The 26,921-nt window shown below is 38.2% G+C and overlaps 1 protein-coding gene across 5 annotated transcripts in view; it reads left to right on the plus strand.

Moving 5' to 3' along the window:
- The window catches only part of PARD3B (par-3 family cell polarity regulator beta), a 1,965,757-nt gene that overhangs the window by 599,610 nt on the left and 1,339,226 nt on the right, over positions 1-26,921 (plus strand). For all 5 annotated transcript variants that reach the window (XM_075317687.1, XM_075317688.1, XM_075317691.1 and 2 more), the window contains exons 14-15: positions 12,820-12,919; positions 16,676-16,743. In XM_075317687.1, coding sequence (XP_075173802.1) covers positions 12,820-12,919; positions 16,676-16,743 — 168 coding nt within the window. The remainder of the gene's footprint in view (positions 1-12,819; positions 12,920-16,675; positions 16,744-26,921) is intronic.

Below are 26,921 nucleotides of genomic sequence, written 5' to 3' on the forward strand. Positions count from 1 at the left end.
GAGAGGTGATGCTACCAGTTGCCAGATAACCCTTCCTACCTGGCAATTACCATTTCTGTAGTTGATTTATTTGATCATGACTCTTGTCTTTTTACTCGCACAGACTGATTATCAACACTTCCTTTTTCCTAAGTATTCAACTAATAGCTGTTTTGTATTGTTCCCCAGAGTAGTTGGGCACAAGAAATATGCAGGCATTTGTATTTTAGTTTCACGTAAATCTTTTGATTGTGTTTTGTTGTTTTTTTTTACATACCTTACCATTGAGGCAACTATAAAAGCTGAAGCACTTGGCGTGAAGTTTTTGAACACAGATACTACAAGTTCTCTCTAAAAAAATTTTAAGGAAAGTGCTTTTAAAATATTTCCCTTCTTCGTTGATGTTCCATTGAAGTATTTCAGACCGTGCACTGTATCCTAAGTGCTTGTATGACTCCATGTCAGTGAGACTGCCTCCTTTGTAATGTCTAGGTTAATGTAATGGGATTCCTTTTGTTGAGTGTCTCAGGGCTACACTGTCAGTATTTGTACGATTTGGAAGAAGTATTCTTTTTCATGTATCAATTTTGTGTCTGACCCTGTCAGTACACTTTGATATGTTTCTTGCTCCAAGTCCTTTATGTATTACTTGTGTTTCTCTTCCTCTCCCAAATCCAACAATGGATCTCTTTTCAAAGTTACTAGATATATTAGCTGTTCCTGTAGGTTTTTCCATTTTAGTATTATGGGTTGGTATTTATGTTATCTCCATATATAGTTTTATGAAATTCCTGATACTCCCAGCAAAGCTGATATGGTCTCTTAGTACAAGCAACGTAATATTTGTGTTTTCCTTACTGTGTCATCATCTGAAAATTTGTTACATGAAGTTTGAATAGAATACATATGTCTGGTATAGTTTATTCATATGGTTAAATGTTGTATACATAAAAGTTACTCTTATACAAAATATATAACAGAAAAAGCAAGATAGTCTCTGCAATTTTACTGCCCATTTCCAGATTTGGTCAATATTTTATTTTAAGATTTTAGCTATACAGTTATTTTAATTTACTTAAGGTATTGGGAAATTAATTATACATTCAGCAACCATATACCAGGAATGCACCGGTACCAGACTTATCTAAATAGACTTTATGCTGCAATTCTGGACATTTAGTTTTAGCTCATGTCTCTGGCTATAAATACTAGGTTTTTAGCATCTCAGGACAGATATGTTTCATTGCATGCATTTATTATTTTGTTCCACTTTGTAGACATTTATTTAGAAGAATGTTCGTAGAAAGAATTTGTCTAAATATGTTAATGATAAAGGCAGCCAATTCAGTGTTCATGTAGCCTATGAGAAAGTGAGCTGACAAGTAAGTTATGAGTAATTGACAAGTTACATAGTTGCCAAGTTAGTAGAGTTGAAAAATGAAACTTGTCCATGAAGTTCATCCAAGGGTTGGGAGAGGATATAGGGAAAGGATATTGGTGCAACTACAATGTATGAATCAATTTACCTTCCTGATCTCAAGTGATGATTAACCGTTCCAACATTGAGAACAAGAATTGTATGCATTTACCCAAGTATTTTTTTTCTAAAAAACATCTAAACCTGTGAACTGTACCTAAGGTAAGCTGTTCTCATGTTAGGGAAGCCTGGAACCTTGCCTTTGGAGGCATTTTACAGGACACCACTTTTGATCATTTTTTTGTATGGCTAAATAAATGTAATTTATTTAAAACACTCCTCATAACGAAAATCCTCCATGCCCTTTATCAGCTTTTTGGCTCTTCTCTGTACCTTTTGTAACTTCAGGGCATCCAAGAACAGGTGACCAGAACAGAACTACATATTCCAGTTGAGGTCACACTGACACTTTGTAACATAGCAATGTTATTTTCCTGTCCTATAAGTCCATGCCTCTTTTGATACATGACAGAATCTTATTGACCTTTGCTAAATTGACATTTTTTGCTGTTATTTAATCTATGATCTAAAAGTATACTCAGACCTTTTTCTACAATGGGCTCTCCTAGGTTTACTCCTCATAGAACATATGGTGTCCGCAAAATATTATTGCCCATTTACGTAACATTACATGTACCACAATGAATCACAGTTGACAAGTAGATGCCTAAACTCTCACTTTTTCTACGTCAGTTTGTAATTTATGAATATTTTTGTAGGTGTCATTATACTACATAGCTTGGTCACATGTGAAAAATAGAAGCATCACTATTAATAACATATTGTATTTCATTAATACATGAGTTAAGTTATAGTGGATGTAGCACTGAACCTTGGGGTTCATCAACAAGAGATCGTTCAGAGTAGAAATCATTCTATAACACTTTCTATAAATAAAAAAAGACATTGATCGCACATCCCAGACCACTGCCTGCTGTTGCTTTGTCACTGCAGCGGTGGTTAGTGCAAAGTGCCGCACTATAAGGTTTAGATTAGGGATCCCCTCAGAAGTTCGCCGTGACATGGCAGTGGGCTTAATACAGTCTGATCAGAATGGTAACAAATAACCTCATGTTCTATTATTTATTTTTTTGCCTAACGGCTTTAGATCATTGTATTATCTGGGATGTGCGATCCATGTCTTTTTTCTTTTTAGTTTGTTATTATATGAAACTATCTTGTTGTGATTTTTGAGAACATTTTTAATCAAATTACAAACTTTACTCTGTAAACCTACAGACCTTAAGTAAGCCATATGGGTCAGTGTCAAATGCCTTTGCAAAGTCCAAAACCACTATATCCAAAGCTACCCTCAGACCAGATTCCTGCCCAGCTTTTCTTAAAAATTAGGTTGGTTTGATAATGTCTATCCTTTGTAAAACTGTCCTGGCTATCTTTTTCTACCACATATTCCTCCATATAGTCTCTTCCAAGCCGACAAGTTTTTTCCCCACAAAAAAATGCTAAGCTTACTGCTCCATAATTTCCTGGGAAAGATGTAAAGCCCTTTTTGAAAATAGGCACTTTATTAGCACTGCAATAGTGTCCTGGCACAGTACCAGTCACTAGAGTTTCTAAAAGTTAAGCATGGGAGCACAGGAATAACTGAGCTGAGTTATTTAAGAGCTTTTGGATGCAGCCCATCTGGGCCTGGGGAATTATTCACATTGATTTTCTTTCACTAAACTTGGGCCAGATCTAAGTTTAGCCAACTGAGTATATTACTTGACTTACTGAAAGCAGTAGGATCGACTACATCTATCACTCTCTTTCTTTGGTATCTAAAGAGCTGAAGAACTAGGTTAGTAATTCTGCCTTTCTTTTTGCCTTAGTAGCCAACTCCCCAATACCGTTATTTAGACCTGTGAGGATCTTGCTTTTTTGCATTGATTTATTTTACAAAATATTTGGCTTTTGTCTTACTTTCCTTGGATTCCTGCCCTTCATTTTCTACTTTAGTTGATTTAATTACTTATTTTCAGCAGATTCTGTTCAGCTATTTGTAGTTTTTAACCCCTTTATGACCAGGGACATACCGGTACGTCCTTGGCTGTGTCTGTCCTGTTACCGTAATCCTGTTACCGTAATGCCTGCTGATCTGATCAGCAGATATGCAAGTCTAACAGACATGGGTGGATCTCTGATCCACTCGCTCCTTTTAACCGTGTAGATTGCGCTGTCAAACTCTGGCAGCACAATCTATTAGGCTCCACTGGGGACCATGGCATTCCATACATCAGCAGCCCTGTGACAGAGCGCCAATAGGTTGGCATGGCAGAACAGGGTCAGACGATGACCCCTGTTGCTGACATGACTAACTTTTTATGAATGCTGGCAGAGCGCCAGCACTCACAGGAGATCAGTATTTCTGCTGATAAGAGCAATGCTGAAGCAATCATAAACTACCTAGAAGGACTAGTAAAATCAGTAAAGAAAAGTACAAAAAAAAAGTTTTAAAAAATATTAAAAGATAAAAAGACCTAGAAGTTCAAATTACCCCCGTTTTGCTCCATTGAAAATAAAAAATACACATATTTGGTATTACTGCATTCAGAAATGCTCAATCTATCAAAATATAAAATCAGTTAATCTCATCGGTACATGACGTAGCGAGAAAAAATTTCAACCGTCAAAATTACGTTTTTTTGTTTGCTGCAACTTTGCATTAAAATGTAACAACAGTCGATCAAAACATCACATCTATGCCACAATAGTATGATTAAAAACGTCAACTGAAGACACAAAAAATAAGCTGTCATTGAGCCCCAGATCCCGAAAAATGAGAACGCTATAGGTTTCGGAAAATTGCAACCAAAGGGCTATTGTTTTGGGTTTTTTTTTTTATAAACTTCTGAATTTTTTTTCACCACTTAGATAAAATGAAAACTATACATGTTTGGTATCTGCAAACTTGTACTGACCTGGGGAAACATAAAACCGGGTCAGTTTTTCAAAATAGTGAACACTATAAAAAAGAAAACATTTGCGCAATTGTAAATTTTTTTGCAATTTCATCGCACTTGGAAATTTTTTCCCTGTTTTCCAGTACAATTTGGGGCAGAATAAATGGTGACTTTCAAAAGTACTACTCATCCAGCAAAAAAATAAGCCCTCATATGGTTATGTTAATGGAAAAATAAAAATGTTTTGCCTCTTGGAAGAAGGGAAAAATGAAAATCGGAAAATCGCCTGGGTTAAAAGCCATTATTGATTTCTCAAATTTATATCTAACTGCCTTTAGGGCACTAGTTTCTTTCTATATTAATAGGTGTAATCCATGTGGATTTAATTTTTTGTTAGTTATTCTTGTTGCTTATTTCACAATATGATTCACCAATATAGATTTAAATTGCTCCCATTTATTATTCGTATCACTATGACTATATGACAGTAGCTGATCCCAGTCAGGTTCCTGATGTGCAGCTTTCTACCGGGGAAAATCAGCCTTCTTAAAACCAAGTATGGTTTTTTTTTACAGTGTAAGCAAGGTGAAATGATTTGAGGTCACTGGCACTAAGTTTTTCACAAACCGTGATATTTCCAAGAAGCTCTGATTTTCTAGAAATGAACAAATCCAACAGAGCATCTTGGCAGGTCTTCGGTCCATAAAATTATCCTTCACCAAGTTGAGGAATTTTCTACCATTTGCTGTTGAAGCAAAACCATGATTCCAGTCATTATCTGTGTAGTTGTCTCTCTATTGTTCAGCCTGTGCAGCTCATGCTATCTCAATAAGGAAGCCAACTTTCTAAGTAATGGCTTATATTTATGAGATTATGGATTACATGAAAAATTGTTTTTTCATTCTTTACCTCCCTTTGTAATTCTACCAACAAGGTTTCAACTTCCAACTTGCTTTAATCTTACTTTGATAATAAGACAGTCTCCTCCATTCCTATTTTCCCTTTCTTTCTGAAAGATGGTAAAACCAAGTAGACTTACATCTCAATCATGTGAAGAGTTCTTCCAGTACCCAAACCTTGAGTTTTCCCATCTTGCATGCGAGACTTGTGGCATTTGTGAACACGCACATAAGGGGCTGCATTCATCACTGTGTTTATCACAGGAGTTCTGCCATAAAACACCTTGAATTATCACAATTTTTGAGGATGTAATTTGAAGTTGTGCAAATAATTTTGTAGTTTTGTAATCTTCACGTTATTCTAGGCCATCTCCTCTAACTTTAAGAAAATGACTAAGCGCATCTGACTAAATTAGATTAATTTACGCCACCTAAGTGGCATAAATTATGATAAAAATGTACTCCAGTCCTTAACTAACATTTTTGGCAGTGGCATAGAGGAGGTGAAAGATGTGCCAAATTCATTAAGAGGTACTTCATCATAAAGGGAATCTGTCAGGTGCAATATGCACCCAGAACCACAAGATGGTTCCTGCCTAACCGTCCCTGTATACACTAGCATAAATAAACTAATATTTACTAAAAGTATTTCTAAAGAGCGTATATTTTATGCTAATGAGCACGGGGAGTAGTCCCGAGGGCGTTTGTTCCCTTAGCTAGTCAGCCCACATAGCATGGTAGCACGCCCCTGTTGTCATACTAACATGCTAATGAATTCACAGCGACTTGCAAATACCTCACAGTTCACGACGGCCGGCGGATGATAGATGTGCAGTGCGCACTCTCATGCGCATTGTACCTCACTGAAGCAGGGAAGCTTACACCTGGCATCAGTTTAGTGCGCATGATCGGAAGTCCCGTGTACTCCGGATCATGCATAGAGCGCATCGATCCTCCGCCAGCCGCCATGAATAGTGACGTATGTGCACGTCGCTGCGCATTCATTAGCATGTTAGTACACACACAGAAATACTTTTTCTAAAGACCTCTTTATCTATGCTAGTGTATACAGGGACGGTTAGGCACGGATTAGTAATATGAACCCAGAACTGTTCATGGTTCTCACTGTATATTCCACCTGACAGGTTCCCTTTAATGATTTAGGTGCACCTTACTGTAGTGCAAAGTTTATCAAAATTTAGTGCACAAAGTACTAGTCTTGGTGAAATGGACCATAAAATTGCTTTCACTTTTTCATTTTCAATTTCAGAAATGCTATATCCTTAAATTTTGTGAGTCCTCCCTATCCACTACCTTAATTCTTTTCCTTTTACCTCATTTCTCTACTGCACCCATCAATACAGCCTGACCTCTTTGATCGATCTCTCTAAATATCCTTTGCCTTATTCTCCCACCTTGATCCAAGCTTAAAGAGGACCTTCCACCAGATGGAGAATGTTAAACTGGCCACGTCATGGTTTAGTGGCGGCAAAGCTGAATCAAATGTAGTTTTATTTTTTAAGTTCTCCGCTATAAAGCAGATAGATGTATATCAGCTGGTAAAGTTTAGGTTATAATTTGCTTTAAGTTGGAGATTTTTCATGGTACTTTTTTACCTGCATGAAGATGACTAATCATAAGCAGACAGTACCATACTGGGGAAAAAAAGAACACTCTTCCCGCTGTAGCTTATAACAAGATTCTCATTGTGAGAATATAACATTGTGATATATCCGTCATGGAGCATGTCATGGACTTTGAAGAGGGCTCAACAACACAGCAATAATGTTGTATTGCTATATATAGTACAAGCAATCAGATGATCACAGGTTCACGTCTCCCAAAGGGACTACTAAATAAAGTAAAAAGTAAACAAAAAAATTGTTCAAACTAAAAAAAATATAAGATACAGAAATTCAATACTTCCCTCTTTTCCACAACTGACAATAAAAAATGTAAAAAATACGCATTTTTTTGGTATTAATGTGTTGATAATTATCCAATCTATAAAAATATCAAATTAACCCAATCTGTAAAAACTGTAAAGAGAAAAAATATCAAAATGCCAAAATTCTGGATTTTTAGTTGCCGCAATGCTACAAAACAATGCAATAAGAAGCAATCAAAGCATTGTATCTACCTCAAAATAGTATCAATAAAAACACCAGATCCCTATGCAAAAAAGGAGCCCTCACACAGCCCTATCTACTTAAAAATAAAAATGTTACAGGTTTTGGAAAGTGACAATTCAAGCAAAATCATTCTTTTTACGAATTTCTGTTTTTTTTCTCACCACTCAAATAAAAAAAGAAATATGCAAAATTGATATTGTTTCAGTCATACTGACCTGGATAATCATATTTTCAAGTATTTTTTTTTTTTTACTGCATAATAAATGCTGATGAAACAATTGTGAAATTGTGAAAAAAATCACTAATAAGTAAAATTGTGGAAAAAAACCCCTCAATTTCTAGTACATTCTTTGATAAAATGGAAGGTGTAATTTAAAACAGCTTTGTCAATGTAAAAATAAAAAAAAATAAGGAAAGGTGGCAGTGCAAAAATGAAAAAATCGTTTAGACATTAAAGGGTTACACTGCTGCTAATAATTCATGACATAAAAAGGTAATAAAAAAAGATGTCCACTCAGTTTCTATATTTGTTCGTTACTATATACAGTCATGGCCAAAAGTTTTGAGAATGCTACAAATATTAATTTTTACAAAGTCTACTGCTACGTTTTTCTAATGGCAATTTGCATATACTCCAGAATGTCATAAAGAGTGATCAGCTTAACAGCAATTACTTGCAAAGTCAATATTGGCTAAGAAAATAAACTTTAACCCCCAAAACACATTTCAACATTATTGCATTCCTGCCTTAAAAGGAGCATCTAACATTGTTTTAGTGATTGTTCCATTAATACAGGTGTGGGTGTTGATGAGGACAGAGCTGGCGATCAATCAGTCATGATTAAATAAGAATGACACCACTGGACACTTTAAAAGGAGGCTGGTGCTTGGTATCATTGTTTCTCTTTAGTTAACCATGGTTATCTCTAAAGAAACACGTGCAGCCATCATTGCTCTGTACAAAAATGGCCTAACAGGGAAGAGTATCGCTGCTACAAAGATTGCACCTCAGTCAACAATCTATCGCATCATCAAGAACTTCAAGGAGAGAGCTTCCATTGTTGCCAAAAAGGCTCCAGGGCGCCCAAGAAGGACCAGCAAATGCCAGGACCGTATCTTAAAACTGTTTCAGCTGCGGAATCGGACTACCAGCAGTGCCGAGCTACCTCAGCAATGGCAGCAGGCTGTTGTGAGTGCTTCTGCACGCACTGTGAGGCGGAGACTGCTTGAGCAAGGCCTGGTTTCACGGAGGGCAGCAAAGAAGCCACTTCTCTCCAGAAAAAATATCAGGGACCGACTGATATTCTGCAAAAGGTACAGGGAGTAGACTGCTGAGGACTGGGGTAAAGTCATTTTCTCAGATGAATCCCCTTTTCGATTGTTTGGGACATCTGGAAAACAGCTTATTAGGAGAAGAAGAGGTGAGCGCTACCACCAGTCTTGTCTCATGCAAACTGTTAAGCATCCTGAAACGATTCATGTGTGGGGTTGCTTCTCAGCCAAGGGGGAATCAGCTCACTCACAGTCTTGCCTAAAAACACAGCCATGGATAAAGAATGGTACCAGATTCTCCTCCAAGAGCAACTTCTCCCAACTGTCCAAGAGCAGTTTGGCGCTCAACAATGCCTTTTCCAGCATGATGGAGCACCTTGCCATAAAGCAAAGGTGATCACTAAATGGCTCATGGAACAAAACATAGAGATTTTGGGTCCATGGCCTGGAAACTCCCCAGATCTTAATCCCATTGAGAACTTGTGGGCAATCATCAAGAGACGGGTGGAAAAACAAAAACCAACAAATTCTGGCAAAATGCAAGCATTGCTTATGCAAGAATGGACAGCTATCAGTCAGGATTTGGTCCAGAAGTTGATTGAGAGCATGCCAGGGAGAATTGCAGAGGTCCTGAAGAAGAAGGGTCAACACTGAAAATATTGACTTGCTGCATTAGCTCATTCTAACTGTCAGTATAACCTTTTTGTACTCATAATATGATTGCAATTATATTTCTGTATGTGATGTAAACATCAGGCAAACACAATTAAAAACCAGAGGGCAACAGATCATGTGAAAATATAATTTTGGTGTCATTCTCAAAACTTTTGGCCATGACTGTAGTTGTTTAATTGGGTGGGTTTTTTGTTTGTTTTTTTTCTCAAAAGAACACTAAACATGGAAAATGCTTTAAAATACCCTCCGTTCTACTGTGTTTTACAGTCATGGCTGAAAGTGTTGGCACCCTTGAGTTGCAGAATATGCAGTTTTTCCTTTAAAATTATTATAATTACACATGTTTTGTCATACATATGTTTCTTTCCTTTGTGTGTACTGGAACAACACAAAAACAAAAAAAAACAGAGGAAAAAAAAAGCAAATTGGACATAATTTTACACACCACACTAAAAATGGGCTGGACAAAATTGTTGGCTCCTTTCCAATGTGATTAAACCAAAATCCTTTTGGGAAAGCATCTTGTAGACAGGTAAGACAAAGATAAAGCTCTTTGGTATAGCACATCATTCTACTGTTTACAGAAAACAGAATGAAGCCTACAAATAAAAGAACACAGTACTTACAGTCAAATATGGTGGAGGTTCAAAGATGTTTTGGGGTTGTTTTGCTGCCTCTAGCACTAGATGTCTTATCTGTGTGTAAGGAATCTTGAAATCTGAAGATTACCAAAGGATTTTGGGTAGCAATGTAGTGCCCAGTGTCAGAGTTCTGGGTTTGCATCCTAAGTCATTATTCCACCAGGATAATGCCCCCAAACAAACTTCAAGAAGCAGCCAGAAATGGATGGAAACAAAACACTGGAGAGTTCTAAAGTGGCCAGAAATTAGTCCGGATATAAATCCCATTAACCATTTGTGGGGAGATCTTAAATTCTATTAGGAGAAGGCTCCTTCAAATATGAGAAACCTGGTGCAGTTTGCAAAAGAAGAGTGGTCCAAAATTCCAGTTGAAAGGTGTAAGAGGCTTGTTGATAGTTATAGGAAGTGATTGATTGCAGTTATTTATTCCAAAGGGTGTGCAACCAAATATTAAGTTGTAGGTGCGAACAATTTTGTCTGACTCATGATGTTTTGTGTGAAATTATGTCCAATTTGCTTTTCTATCATTTTTTTGTGTTGTTCCATTACACACAGAGGAAATAAACATTTATATGACAAAACGTGTAATTGCAATAATTTTCTCCGAGGACAAATTCATTTTTTGACACAATTTCAAGGGTGCCCAGCCCACACTTTTGGTCATGACTGTATATTATAATTGAAAGAATAAATAAATAAATAATTAAAAAAAAAAAGAAATATATATATATATATATATATATATATCTTTGTTTCCTACTGTAGATAAAGTTAAGGGGAAGTCTTGCTATATTTACTCCTGGGTCAAAGAAAATAGATCGCACTCACAAACATCGAATCTCACACACATTGGATTGCACACATACTCACAACATCCAGCAACACTGATTTCTTCTCGCTGGCAGAATCATGAGAGGCTCTGCAGTGGAGCGCAAGGACCTGCTGCAATGCTTGCTTACAGGATCTGCGGACACCGGACACACGTGACTTCCTTCCATTATTCCCAGAAGCATTGTTTAACGCTGGATGTGGTGTGTGTGTGATCTGCAGTGTGTGAGTGTATCAGCGATCTGCTGTGTGTGAGTGTGTCAGCCAGAAGCAGAGGAGGACGGCGTGCAGCATCCACCGGAGATCGCAGGGAGGACCTGGGAGCCACGCAGACGTTCAGGTCTGGTAAGTATGAGTATCTTAGGAAGTGGGGCTTCTGCTTTTTTGGGAGGTAAACTTACCTCCCAACCATGTTGCCCCAAGAATAAGACCTCTTCCAAAAATAAGCACTAGTGCTTTTTTTGGGGGGGGGCAAAAAAAATATAAGACAGTGTCTTATTTTTGGAAAAACACGGTGTATATATATATATATATATATATATATATATAAAATACATATTCTCTGTGTCCCAGGAGTAAGTATAGCAAGACTCCAGACCTCCCTTTAACTTTAACTACAGTAGGGCACAAACCTACCAGAGCTCCACACCTCAGTCACTTACCACCCAGCAACATAAGAGATCAGCAAGAAATTAACCCGAGTATTTCGAATTCCTTATAATACTTTTATCAGGCTGTTTGATTCACTCAACACTGTCATGATGTCTGGACCTTAGTGAAGTCAATACTGTAGCATTTTCATGTCATCTATGGAGGATTCACAGCTACAAAACTATGTGGCGGACGATGAGGTTGCAAGGAATTCTAAAGAGGTTTTTGTTTTGTAGCAGAATTATGATGTAAATTATGCTGAAGTCATTACAAAATATTGAATTTGAAGTAGGCTTCAACCCAATTTCTGAAATAGTACGCCTGAAAAAGCATTAACTTTTTAACTTTTAGCATTGTTATTTGTGTACTCTCTTCACGTCTTCCTCTATAACTGGGCTCGCTCCAGTCCCTAAACAATTCCATTACTTATAAATGGGAATGAAATGTATTGAAAATGGTTGTTTTGATTCTGAAGTAAAAAAAAAATTGTTGACCCCATGGCACTTATAACGCTTTTAAATTCTCCTTTGGCGCTGTATATCTCTGCATCTTCGAGCATCAATCTCTGTGTTAAGTTGTGGACTCGACTGAAAGTTATTTTGCTTTTTGTACCTTTTGAATCTGCATTTATCAATTTGCTTTGGTGTATGGTTTATCAGCTTATCTTTTCACTTTCCAGCATATCATCTTTCCCGAGCTGCTTGTAGTGACAAGCCTACTGATTTAAATTGTGTTCAATTTACACGCATTGCGGTGTGCTCCGGATAAATCAAACAGAACATTCTGCCTCTGAAAGCGTTTTAAATTCTGTTTGTTGTTTCTTACGGAAGAATTACATGCTTTAAGAACATTGCATTTCAAATGACCATTTTTCAAATATCCTATGGGTGTTCTTAAAGGAAGAATTCACCATATGATCAAACAATATAAAGCCAAACCCCATCTGTGCCATGTTTGCTTTCGGAGATGCCACTGAAGGGGAAAAGTTTGGCAATAAACAGTTAAGATTAACAGAAACATATGTCATAATTGTAATTTCAAGTAATGTAAAATGTGTAAGGGTAGATGAGACAAATGTACATACAGTTTCTGAAAATTAAATTAACAGTATATAATCCTATATCTGAAATTCACAGCACAGAAGCATTTGACATTACCTAACTTTTTAGTGATGAATCTCTTTTTTTTTTTTTGTCTTTCTTCCGAGTTTAAATAATTATAATGATTTATGAAATACATTTTGCAAAACCTCCACTTATGTTGTAGGTTTATTGGAGGGTTGAAAGACAGCAGAGCTTTTATTTATAACATTTATTTCATCCCAATAACACTAATTTTAATACATATTTTCAATATTAACAGGTTCTGCCAGTTTAGATGATAGGTCTTTGGAGATAGATGTTCATCCTTCCTTAACAACTAAACAAAAAGAAACTATATTGATGGAATACTCCAATTTAAGGTATGTTTGGCAAAGTATTTATTAAATAAAGATAATTTCACACATTCACCTTCTTCAAAATTGCTGCAATACAAATGTTCCCTCAGACTGTGTCTACATTTATGTGCTTCATGTAGTATATGTAAATGGTTAGGAAAATATAGTTATTTAATTTTCAATTATATCCCCTTTGTAGCATAAGCCCCAACATAGCCACTGACAGTAGGCTTAAATGTGATGTGATAATAGCTTTCTGCAAGACACAAAATGAAAAAAGGATAATATGTTACTTAAAGGGAACCTTTCACCAAATTTGGTGACTATAAGCTGCGGCCTCACAACTGGGCTCTTATATACAGCATTCTAACATGCCCACGCTGTGGTGTAGAACGTAAAAATGACTTTATAATACTCACCTAAACATTCGGTGTGGTGAAAAAGGGTGTCTCCGTTCTCCGGGTGCGGCGCCTCCTCTTTCGGCCATCTTTGTCCTCCTTCTTCCGAAGCCTGGGTGTATGACGCGTCCTACGTCATGCACACAGGCTGACATTGACGTCCTGCGCATGCACACTTAGATCTTCCCTGAGCAGGGCAGATCAAAGTATTGATATAAGAGGAGAAAAGAGCGAAAAACAAAAATTTGTAATAAAATATATATGATTTTTGTAATTAATATGTATATATTTTATTTAAATATGCAAAAAGTGAAGAATTACAAAAACATGTAGATCAGGTACAAAGACAATGACAGCCAAGTTGCATAGTAACCTGCACAGATTTAAACAGGAAAAAAGGAATAGAGCCCCCCTCCCAGGCAGCGTGACCACACACAGGGTTATATGAATATAATCCTATATATTGCAAATGTGATATGATTTTATATAAAGTATCCAAGGTGTTCACGTAAAAGATTACAAGGACTCCTATGGTAAATGAAAAGAAGGGCCGAAGTAACTTATCAGGCATACAGAGTCAAAAAGGGGCAGCTATCAAAATGGTAACCATTATAAAATCAGCTCAAAAGCATGATTAACTGCATGCCTGTAACATGGCTGAATATCCTATATAGTGTGTAATCATATAAAAGAGCGGCAGCTGATAGCCAATATGAGCTGCAGATATATTGGACAACAAAGAAATCTTAAAGATAGATGGCCCGTATATAGAGGAAAATAGAGGGCAACAATGAAGAAAAATCTTGATGAGAGATTCAATAATTACCTGCAGAGATGTGTGGTCACGGTGAGTGGGAGGGGGGATCCCCCCAACGATCTTTTCGCTAAGGCGCTTTTTCTAGGGGCAGTAGTACCTGGAGAGTGTTCTTTACTTGGGTTGATGTTGCAAAGGGGTTTTTTTTAGAACATTGAAAAAATTATGCAATCATCCACCACTGTTGTCCTCTGTGGACACGCAGCTCATTGAAGAGCTTTTGAAATACTTGTCCAATTACTTTTATATTTCATATAAAAGAACTATAATTCCTAAACCCTGACAACTCCAATTACAATGTGAAAAGTTTCAAGTTAATGCTGAGAGTCTTCACTTTAAGCCCATATTGATTATAAAACTGTATCTTGAATATATTTTGGTAACAGGGGAAATGCCAAAACTTATGTCACTGTACAAATATTTCTGAACCTAACTGTAGAGTTTAGGGGGACTGAGGAACAGGGAGAGAACAAGCAGAGACTAAGGTCAGGCATATCAAGCTGAGCTCTCAAACAAGTCTTTAACCTCAGTTTCCTCCTATCAGCTCAGAATCAATTTTAAAATAGAGATAAAGCATGCAGAGGAAAAAGTAGTTAAAATGCAGAATAAAAGACACAAAATGGCTAGAGATAGTTATTCCTCACATACACAAATCACAACTGAAAGGTTGCTTGAAAGTAGTTTTTATATTTCAAAATAGATTTATAGTACCTATAGTATTATTTTCTTATGCAAAGTACTTGAACTCAAGTTCTACGTATTGATAGCAATTCTAAAAATCAATATTAACCTTTTAGCGAGCCTTGTCACATGACTTAAGGGCCAGTCACACTGAACATCTTACCAGCAATCCCAACAACGATACAACCTGATAGGGATCGCTGGTAAGTTGCTAGGAGGTCGCTGGTGAGATGCCACACTAAGCGACGCTCTAGCGATCCCACCAACAACCTAACCTGGCAGGGATCGCTGGAGCGTCGCTACACGTGGAAGCATGCTGCGCTTGGTAACTAAGGTAAATATCGGGTAACAAACCCGATATTTACCTTGGTTACCACCGCAAACCGCTTAGCGCTGGCTCCCTGCACACCTAGCCACAGTACACATCGGGTTAATTACCCGATGTGTACTCACACATCGGGTTAATTACCCGATGTGTACTCTGCTACATGTGCAGGCAGCAGGGAGCTGGCTTCTGCGGACTCTGGTAACCAAGGTAAACATCGGGTAACCAAGAAGCCCTTACCTTGGTTACCCGATATTTACCTTCGTTACCAGTGTCCGCCGCTCTCACACTGCCAGTGCCGGCTCCATGCTCCCTGCACTCCTAGCCACAGTACACATCGGGTTAATTACCCGATGTGTACTCCAACTACGTGTGCAGGGAGCAGGGAGCCGGCACTGACAGCTGAGAGCGGCGGACGCTGGTACGCTGTTAGTTCCGCATGAGTCCCTGTTCTGTAAAACAGAAAGAGAGATTTTAATAATAAAATGTAAAAAGCGCTGGTGCAGATGCAGATAGATTAAAATGCTGAGGCTTGTATACTAGAATGTTCCCAGCTTACACAATAGTCTAGAAACGAAATAAAATAAACTGGAGCCGCATGTAAAAACTGTGCGATTAACTGTGCGTGAGAGCACACCGTGTGCAGAATTATTAGGCAAGTTGTATTTTAGAGGATTTTTTTTATTATTGATCAACAACTATGTTCTCAAGCAACCCAAAAGACTCATATATATCAAAGCTTGATATTTTTGGACTAGTCAGTGCTAATGGAAAAAAATGCAACTTCAGCTCAGCCTTCTATGAAGCAAAATTCATGCTCTGATGAGCCAGGTGGTGCATGGACTAGAACAGGTAGAAGGTCTTAAAAATGTAGAAAATATGTATCACTCATCCGAGGGTAAAAAAACAAACCAAAACTTGCCATTGCTTTCAAACCCTAGTTTAATGGTTCTTGATAATAAGTGATTCATCATAACAGCACTGGCTAGCTATCTCACCCATATGAAAGGAGAATGGGGTTTTTTGATGCCTGTTTTGCACTACAGAAACTTGTATATGAGGTTAGAGGTGGCTGTCACATACATACATGATTGGTATGTCCATGTTTGAAGTGCCACTTAGGGGAACAAAGTGATCCCTTATTTTTCCGATAGGTAGGATAGCTGAATCTGCAATGATCAGATATTTGTGGCATATACGTTTCTGTATGCAACAGTAAGTCTGAGAAGGTAATACTCTTTATAGAGATGTATTGAAGCCCCGGAATGTGTTTCATTGAGAAAATGAGCTCTCAGTCCAGAAATGGTTGTGCACCCTTGGATTAGACTGGCATCTAGGTTGATTGTCTATGTCCTTACATTAGGGGAAGTGAAAAGGTAAAACTGGTTTCTATGTATATGGATGAAACCCTCAGATCAGAATTTATAAAAGTGTGGTATTGAAAAAAAGTTTCTGTGTTCCATAGAATATATTGGGTAATTTGTTGACTGTAAATATTTTAAAAAAAATATTTTAGTTTCCTCTCGTAGAGAAATATTAATATGTATATATTTTGTAAACAGTTCAGGAATGGAAAGTTCCCAACAGCCTGATAACTACAATCTGAAGACATCAAAGAGCATGGATCTCGGTAAGTGACATTTTCCTCATTAGTGACATTAGTTTCATAAAGAGAAACTGTTAGCTGGGTTCACACTGAACGAATCATGGGTGGAATGAATCAGAGACTGACTCTTGTGTTCTTAATATGTGTTTCAGTCTAAATTGCAGCTGCATTTTAGAGTTGAACATTATTGGAAGCACATCCAGGGTCAAGGTGGCTAGTCCAAGAAGAAGATCAAGGCTGGCTTCTCCCAGTCCATATAGCTGGACTAACAGGATGCTCCCCATGTGTATATATAGCTTAGCAGGCAGAGAGAAGCTTGGGGGACATGCTGCTTGAACTAGTGACATTGTCGCACTGTCATCGGGCCCCATGATTTCAATGTAGGCCCTAACTGAAAGATTAACATTTGTAATTTACTACATCAATAGAATGCTATTTTCTATTGGTGAAGACTGATGCAGTCTTATGGTCATATGCTTCTCCATGAGTTAGCCATTGTATCGTTCATCAGTTTGTGAGGAAAGTAGTAGTTCTAACAAAAGAAAGTGGTCAAACCCCTTAAACTACCAGTCTAGTAAATGTGAAAAATGTAGCCTGCTCCAATGATCATCTCTATATAGCTAAAATGCAAATTATGTCCCTTTTTTGGATTTATAGTATGGCATATATGGTTCCATTATTGGCCTCTTTTTTATACAAAATAAATAGAAAAATATAAAAAGGTTGAGTTGTTTTTTTTTAATCATTTCATAACTAATCCAATTGCCTCACAGTTATGTTGTAATATGTGCCAAAAAGTGTAGTGTACTCATTTCACCTCCGCCATTCTATATTCATCAAATGTCAAAGCTTAATGATGCACCAGAGCAATCATTAATCACAGTACTGCACATCCCAATTTTAGATGAGAAGAGACCAGTGTGCCAAATGTCGCACATTAATAATGACAAATTGTACAAATGGTGACTTTACACAAGTTTTTTCAAAAAATTGAACTTTTTAAACATATTAATTAGTTTCTAATGTTAAAAAAAGAGCTGAAGACCAATGTCTCTATGTTATTGTTAAATTTTGTGCAAATTCTGACTTTTTATGCACATTTTGAATGGTTGCCAGTTGCCATATAAATGTGTTTGTGCCACCCATTCTTAAGACTGCTCTGAGTGGCTGTGTAGTATATGGAGCTTTTTTATAGAACGCATTCATAAATATGTTGTACTTCACACAAACGTTCTTAATTGTAGGTTTTGGTGTCGGACTAAAAATGGTATAATAAGTGGTGTAATATGATGGTTTAGAAATTTCTGACAATAAAATGGCACAATTTGCCCAAAATTGTTGCAGACACAAAGAATGGCATCCAATGTCTATAAGGTTCAGCTCCTACGATGAATTTTTGACCCTGTGTATCTTCACTATTCAAAAAACACAATGTCTTACTGTTCCAGCAAACTGGATGGGATTTACAGAACTCTCCTGCCCTCTGTGCTGTTCTTTCCGTTGGGTAAATTGACCTATGTGGGTTTCTTAAATCCGCTGCTTGCTAATTTCTCTTGCAGGTAGTTTTATGTGCGACTTTTCCACATAGAACTGCATTAGAGTAAAAAAATCTGCAGGTAAAAAATGGACATGTTTTAGTGCATTTGTACTGCAGAAACTCATCAAAATGTATGTAATCCGCAGATGACTGTTTCAATAAGACTTTGATAAAGCCAAATACCAGCAAGTAATAAAAGCAGAGCAGCTTTATTTAAAACATGACACACCAAAAAAATGTAAAGAGCTTAAAATTGCAGTTAAAACCACATGTAAAACATATTCAAAAGAGCAATAAAAAAATAACAAGTGACTGAATTTACCTAATAAGTATGACAATCCTTAAGAAAATCTGCAACATCAAAAACTCTTAATATACTCATCATGAACATGAAGCTTAAGAACTCCAACATAATCATATGCAAAAATAAAAGCCATCTGTATGGATGTGTACAGTGCTTTTGTAAAGCTGTGGCTGCCGTTTTCATATGGTTTTTCGTTGTCAGCAGCTTTTAAGTTCATGTATTTCTACATGAATTCCATATCATGTTACATAAAAAACAGGTTTGTATGACACCTTCTGTACACCAAGGCTTTCACATTGATCTTTCAATACAGATGACATCTTTGGGTGGTCTTTTCATCTCTACAAAGGATAATCAGTACTCTTACGACATCTGATAGTGCAGTTCTTTTTTTCAATAGGTGGCACATGGAGTTGATATAAAAACCCCATACAAGTGTATGACATCACACTGAGGTACAGAAACCGATATAGGACATTACCATTTTATTCACCTCTAACTGACACTGAGCCATATTAAGCGTGAGCTGTAAAAGGGTTACTCCCAATCTCATAGCAGTGAATAGGAGTCATAGCATAGCCCAGCTGCTCAAGCCTGAATTTTTAGCTCTATCTCTAGTGATCAGAGCCAGGATGGAAATATTCCCAACCGACCATCAAAAGCTGATATGGGAATTGCCTTTTAAAGAGGTGTTCCAAGGAATAAAACTTATTGCACAAAGGGGTCTGAATAGAGATGAGCAAACTGAATGTTTCTGTTCAGTGTTCGTACCAAACGCAGACTTAAAAAACAGAGTTTGGGTTCGGAGTTTGGGTGCTTTATGTATGCAAATCACTCGTGTGAGCATCGCTGTGCTCTGGGATGCTCAGTGCTCAGCTCTGTGCGAGCCACTTGCAGTTTTTGAACGGTTCACGCTGGGGGTAACAACAGCATGATCGGGTGTAGTGTGCACCAAAAGAAAAAAAGGAAAAATTCCCCCCACCCTCCCACCCCTCCAAAAGTTATCTGTTTATGGCTGGCTGCATGTGGGTGGAGACCCGAACTGCCCATTTTGTGACTTCCATTGGGATTCAGGTCAAGTCCGGGTCTAAAACTAAACTTTATCTAAAGTCCGGCTGAACCCGCCAGACCACACATTCATGAGTTCGCTCATCTCTAGTTCTGACTCCTGAGAAATAAGAGAAATACACTCAACCTTACAGATTCCCCATATTCTGATGCTTTACTGCTTCCCATTGGTCTCTGTTTCCTGGTCCTATCCTCTCAACAAACAAGAATTGTCAAAAATTGCCCACTCAAGCCAATCACTGTGCACAACTGTATCCATGAGTGGTTATTTCTGGCCATTATGTCAAGGACGCAAGTTCAAGGAAGCAGGGACTGGGTGAGCACTGGAACTGGACCTGCTGGGAATTTATCAAGGAAGACTAATTATTCTATAATGTTTGTATTTTTAACAGTCTGAGCTCCTTCAGCAAAAATGTGTTCTTATGAATATGTGTGGTTGGAATAGGGACTTTTCTTTATGGCACTATAGTGAAATCTGTTAGAGCACTAGCATGTACTTAAGTGAATGGTTGCTGGCAATAAGAAGCCAGGAAAAAAGCATAATTTCTTAAGCTGTTTTTAGGCATGGTGGCAATAGCGATGTTTCAAATCAATTTGTAGGACCCATCAAACCGCCAACTCTCTGCCACCTCCCTCAGTTGTTATCTGATTAGCTGGCTTGGCGTGATGTTATTGTTGTAGTGTGATGCACATGTTATATCACATCAGTCCAACTAATCAAATGAAGAGCCACGGATACTGGCAGGTAGGAGATGATTCACTGGGCTCCCATACAGAAGTCTCAGATCAGTGATGTAGCCACTGGACCAGGTCTGGCAAATTGATTTGCACCATATCTAGTGGAAAGCACTTGGGATTTATTAATGAATGTACAAAATACTTTAAAATGGACGCCTATGATGTGTTTATCCTTCAAGATGCAGACAATTTCCATTTTTGCATTTTTTTATTTTTTCCAGAGCCATAATTTTTTATTGTTCTGTACACATAGACATATGAGGGCTTGTTTTTAGTGACATGAGTTGTACTTTAGAATGGCATTATTCATGTTACTATAAAGTGTACTAGAATTACCCAATTCTGACTTTTTTGTGAACTGTTCTTACAGTGTACACTATGTGGTACTATGTGGGACTGTAACCTGCAACTGTCTGATCAATTGTGCTATATACCGCCATGCCATAGCATTGCAGTGTATAGTATTAATTACAGTCTCCTTTGAAGCTCGGCCACAGGCAGGGTTTGAAAGGACCTCCGTAATGACATGCACAGAGTTTTTTTAGCAGAACGCCTGCTGTCATAACAGCCCACTGGCACCCAACAATTGCGTCACGAGCGCATCAATGGGCGCATAGAATGACACACTCCCATGCTGACTCTCATTAAATACTGTTGTCAGAGTCTTACAGCAGCATATAACAGGTTAACAACCATGGGCGGCACTTTGCTCTACCTATGATTGTAAGAGGCAGATCTCAGCTGGAATACACAGCCATTTCCTACAGAGTATGGGGTGAGCTCCATACACCCGCCTCTGACTTGTGCAATATATGTATGTCATTAAGGGGTTAAATCAGAGGTACCCCACTTTTTTCTTGTTTTTGTTTTTTATTTTTTAAATGGTAAAAATATCCTAAAGAAATAGAAAAGAAAAACAACTCCAGAGTCATTCTTTGCTCAAATCCTGAAAACCGTGTTTTAGTCCATTTGGGACAATTTAATTTTCTTGATACATAGTACAATTTGTACAGGAAAATATAATGTTCCATTTGAAGCGAAATAAGACTTTTGTTTTATCAGGATATGGAATCATTTTGTCTCTTAGCTTTTTCTATCAGCCATTTCCACTGAGCACATGGAACATTTTAACAACCATAGTTACTCTTAATGATAATAAGTGTTATTTTACTCTAGTAATTTGCAAGGTACCCATTTATAGAGGGGAGACGGAAAAGTGAAGTCTAATTAAGGTCTGTGTTCTTTCTGTACAAAGGGGGCTGTTATATTATTAAACTATCTATAATAAAGCAGATCAAGTTCAGTAATGCTTTGCTCTATACCTTGCTTGAATATAGAGGATTGGACAAACTGTTTTTAACTGTTTCAGGCCCACCCGCTTTAAATCCATATTTCTGGACCATTTAGCAGAACTGACATAAGTATCTGTGGACAAAAGTATTAGGCTATGTGTGCACTAGAAAAGTGATTTTTCTCAAGAAAATTTCTTGAGAAACTTCTGGGAGTTGAAGATTACCGCACCTGCGGTAAAAAAACGCACCAAAACCGTGGGAAAAACGTATGCGTTTTTGCCGTAATTTTGCCGCGGTTTTGCTGCACGTTGGTCCCTGCGGTTTTTTTTATGCTGAACTGCAATAAATAATATAGAAAATAGATAGATAATCGATAGATAGACAGATAATGGATAAAGGGAAAGATAGATGGATTGATGATAGATAGATAGATAGATAGATGAGAAGGACCTATATAATGTCCCACACCCCTGCATATTCTAAGCTGGCACCCTTTAGTGACTTTCATGTGGCACTAAAGGGTGCCTAGCCTTGTATTTAGCCAAAAAATAAATAATAAAAAAAACCGATGTGAGTTCCCCCCTTCTTTTGTAGCCAGCTATGGTAAAGCAGCTGGCAGCTTCACCTTGGCTTGTAATTCAAAACAGAGGGCACCCCACGCTGTTATTTTACATTAAATAAATAATTTAAAACAAAAAAACGTGGGGTCCCTCCCAAATTGGATCACCAGCCAAGGTAAAGCGGACAGCTGGGGTCTGATACTCTCAGACTAGGGAGGTCCACTGTTATTGGACACTCCCCAGCCTAAAAATAGGAAGCTGCAGCCGCCCCAGAAGTGGCACATCCATTAGACGTGCCAATCCTGGCGCTTCGCCCCAACTCATCCCGTTGCCCTGGTGCGGTGGCAAACGGGGTAATATATGGGGTTGATGCCAGATGTGTAATGTCACCTGGCATCAGGCCCTGGGGTTAGTGATGTCACGCGTCTATCAGATACCCGAAATCATCAACCCAGTCAGTAACAAATAAAAAATAGACAAAAAAAGTTTTATTTGAAAAAACACTCCCCATATTCCCTCTTTCACCAATTTATTGACAATAACAATCAAATCCGGGTACGGCATAATCCATACCATACTCACTGTCCCAGTCAATGAAGAACAGAATGTTCCCCATTGGCTGGGAGAGTAATGCAGTGACTTGAGCTGACATCAATAGGTCAGCCCAGGTCACTGCAGGGGATGACGAGCGCTGCCATCAGGAGGTTAGATGAGATCATTACCTGCAGTGATGATCTCCTGCACTGCTGACATCAGCGCTGTCACTGCCTTCTATGCCCGCTGCGTTCTCAGCAGTATCGCGAGAGCCCGTGACGTCACCGCTAGTGACAGTCTCGGGCCGCGGGCATAGACGGCAGTGACAGCGGTGACATCAGGAGGCAGGAGATCATCACTGCAGGTAATGATCTCATCTCACCTCCTGACAGCAGCGCTCGGCATCCCTGCTGCTGCACACACTGCAGGGTGACAAGCTGCTGATACTGCGGGCAGACACTGACACTGGAGTGCAGGCAGCCGCGGGGCTGGAGCGGGACACAGACTGCACGGGCACCTGGAGGTCACACGGAAGTGCTTCTGTGCGGTGTCCAGGGACTGTGACGTGTGTGTTTACTCTGCTCCGCTTCCTCTTCTGTCATAATCACATCAATTCCTGCAAAACCGCAAGCAGTGATGAGCATTACCGATTACGTAAATTGCGGTTATATGCAGTGATGAGCATTACCGATTACGTAAATCGCGGCTATACCGGGGATATACCGTACATCATTTGCTACCTGCGGTATACCCCCGGTATTTCGCGATTACATTACAGTGAATGGAGTGAAATACCGCAGCTACCTGTGGAAAAGAAGTGACATGCACATTTTCTCAAGAAATTTTCTCAAGAAAATCTTCAGAAAGAACTTTCTTGAGAAAAAAAACGCATTGTGCGCACAGCTATTTTTTTTCCCATAGGTTTTGCTGGGAAATGAATTTAAGTTTTACAATTAGTCCCATTGTAACATATGTATATCATTGAGCCACTAGCCATGAAGTCTGCTTTTAGTGACATTTGTGATAGAGTGGGTAATACTAAAGAACTCAATATATTCATGTTAATATTGCTAAAACCTCTTTGAAACACAATAATATCTGGCATTGCCAACAGCTTGGGAGCCACATACATTGAGAAACAAGAGTCAGACATAGAGGGTCACTCTAATATAAAGTGTATGGGCAGATGTGCAATGCTGACCATAAACCCATGTGGTAGTGATATGATTCTTAGAAAATCTAAACAGTGACTTCTATAGGAAATCGGGGATCATCGCCGCACTTGTCACCATTCAATCCAAAAAGTTATTATTCCAAGTCATTTATTTAAGGAGCATGAACAAAGTCTATGCATTTCAGGGGTCTCTGCCCCCTTCCTCAGGACAATATAATAATAATGACACAGAAGATATGTAATAATAACTTTTTGGATTGAATGGTGACAAGCGCGGCGATGATCCCAATTTCCTATAGAAGTCTCTGTTTCCATTTTTCAGGTCTGCAGCTGTCTCCACCAGCGTCTATGCTTCATTAGGTTTTGTGACTTTTCACAACATCTATAGGTGAGTGCACCCTATAATCCTTTCACTGTTTTTATCGGTTAAGACCCTATGCGCCTGTCTTTCCTCCACAGTCTTTGAATTCCTTAGAAAATCTGAGGTATAGATACAGTCATGGCCAAAAGTGTTGACAACCTTGAAATTGTTAGAAAAAAATGAACTAGTTTTTGCTGAAAATTATTGCAATTGCACATGCTTATTTCCTTTGTGTGTATATGAACAACACAAAAAAACACAGAAAAAAAGGCAAACTGGGCATAATTTCACACAAAACCCCCAAAATGGGCAAGACAAAATTGTTGGCACCTTTTCAAAATTGTGAATAAACAACTTTGTTTCAAGCATGTGATGCTTGTTTAAACTCACCTGTGGCAAGTAACAGGTGTGGGCAATATGAAAATCACACCTGAAAATATAAAAAGGAAGATGTTGATTTAATCTTTCTATTATGTGCCTTATGAAACACGGAGAACAGAAAGAGGACAAGAAAACTGCCTGAAGACTTGAGAACCAAAATTGTTGAAAATTATCAACAATTTCAAGGTTATAAATCCATCTCCAGAGATCTTTGATGTTCTTTTTTCCACTGTGCATAACATAATCAATAAGTTTACAACCCATGGCACTGTAGCTAATCTCCCTGGATGTGTACGGCAGAGAAAAAGTGATGAGATCAAGATAGAGCTTTTTGGTAAAGCGCATCATTCTACTGTTTTTCAAAAACTGAACGGTGGAGGTTCAAAGATGATTTAAGGTTGCTTTTCTGCCTTTGGCACTGGGTGCCTTGTCTGTGTGAAAGGCATCATAAAATCGGAAGTTCACCAAATAATTTTGAGTCGTAATGTAGTGCCCAGTATCAGAAAGCTGGTTTTGTGTCCTAGGTCATAAATCTTCAAGCAGGACAATGACCCCAAACATACTCAAGAAACACCCATAAAAGAATGGAAACAAAGCACTAGAGAGTTGTGAAGTGTAAAATAAAAAAGCAACAAAAAGAGGGATGCAAATCTCCTCCAAAAATTCAGCAATTAGTTACAGCAAATAGAGGGCAGCAGTTATAACCTGCCCAGGCCAAGGAACTAATGCTAGGGCAGGATGCAGCAAGACCCCCTAATAAAGGTAGAGGCATCACAGGTGCAAAAGAAGCAAATCACTCACACACTTCCAATCCATGGAGGGGGTGATTGCTGGATGATAAAATTGCACACAGATGGCTCTTTCAAAAAAAGATACCTGGAGCAGCTTTCAAAAGAAGAATTCAAAATTCCAGTTGAGAGGTGTTAGAAGCTTGCTGATGGTTATAGGAAGATATTGATTGCTGTTATTTATTTCAAAGGGTGTGCAACCAAATATTAAGTTGAGTGTGCCAACAATTTTGTCCAGCATATGTTGGGGGTTTTGTGTGAAAATATGTCCAATTTGCCATATTTTCTTCATTTTTGTTTTTTGTGTTATTCCAAAACACACAAAGGAAATAAGCACGTGTATAACAAAACATGTGTAATTGTAATAAATTTCTGGGAGAAAAACTTCATTTTCTGAAAAAATTTCAAGGGTGCCAACACTTTCAGCCATAGCTGTATGAGCCATGTATTATTGTGTTGTAAAGAGTTAATCCCAGGAGGTTCTATCTTTGCGGACACCATGAGGGCACAATAATCGGTACTGAATGACTAGTAGCTACATATAAGGAGGCATGGAGACATTGCATAATGTAAACTTGCTCTGTGAGAAACAGAGTGTATTTGAAGAACCAAATGTGTTTTGATAATATATATCAGATACTAAAATGTTCCATCTTTCATGGCTGTCTACTATTGTATTTGGTACTGATTTATATTAGTGGTGTAAGTGTATGTAACTTCTCCCAATGATTATTACAAAGTATGAATGGTTTCTTGTTTTCTCATGTGCTCCTAACTCTGCTGGCTCGTTCTGTTTTAACCTCTATCTGGAGAGACCTGTCACATATTGCTGAATAATTTTTGCCAAGTGCCTCCAGCAATGAACTGGTGAAGTTATGATCCATCCTGCTGTTCCCTCAATGTCTGATGATTCAGGACCAGCTGAGCTCTCTGCTGGGGCCACAGCTTTCATATACAATCTGCTACTGGGTGTCCAGAAAATATCGGAAGGAGCACTTAGTTCCAAAGCCTCCAACAGGGAAGAAAATACTGAGACTCACAACAGCTGGAAGACTTTAAAGTACTTTATTCTCTATATGCAAGTACAATGGAAGTGTTGCAGCTGCCAGCCAATGGGCTCCCCATGCCATGGAGTGTCTTTTTCATTTATAGATGGGATACGATAGAGAAAAAGCTCATTGTAGGCCATCTATATACTGTTCATTTTAAAGCTTTTTCATTTTTTATAGTTGATCATGTACTTCACATAAGCAGACAGGAAAAAACTGAATAATTTTCCACATATGAGGAAGAGACCCCCCCAAAATAAATTCTGCAGTCACTGAGACCAAAACAGACTGGGTTTTTCTCAGGATATAGGGTTTGTCCGGTCAGAAGATATTAATGGACTTGTTAATAAATAGTGCATCAATATCACATGTAAAGCACCATGGAATTAATGGTGCTATAATAAAAATAATAATAA

This window comes from Anomaloglossus baeobatrachus, chromosome 7 (genome assembly GCF_048569485.1).
Source record: "Anomaloglossus baeobatrachus isolate aAnoBae1 chromosome 7, aAnoBae1.hap1, whole genome shotgun sequence".
In the NCBI taxonomy this organism is placed as follows: Eukaryota; Metazoa; Chordata; class Amphibia; order Anura; family Aromobatidae; genus Anomaloglossus; species Anomaloglossus baeobatrachus.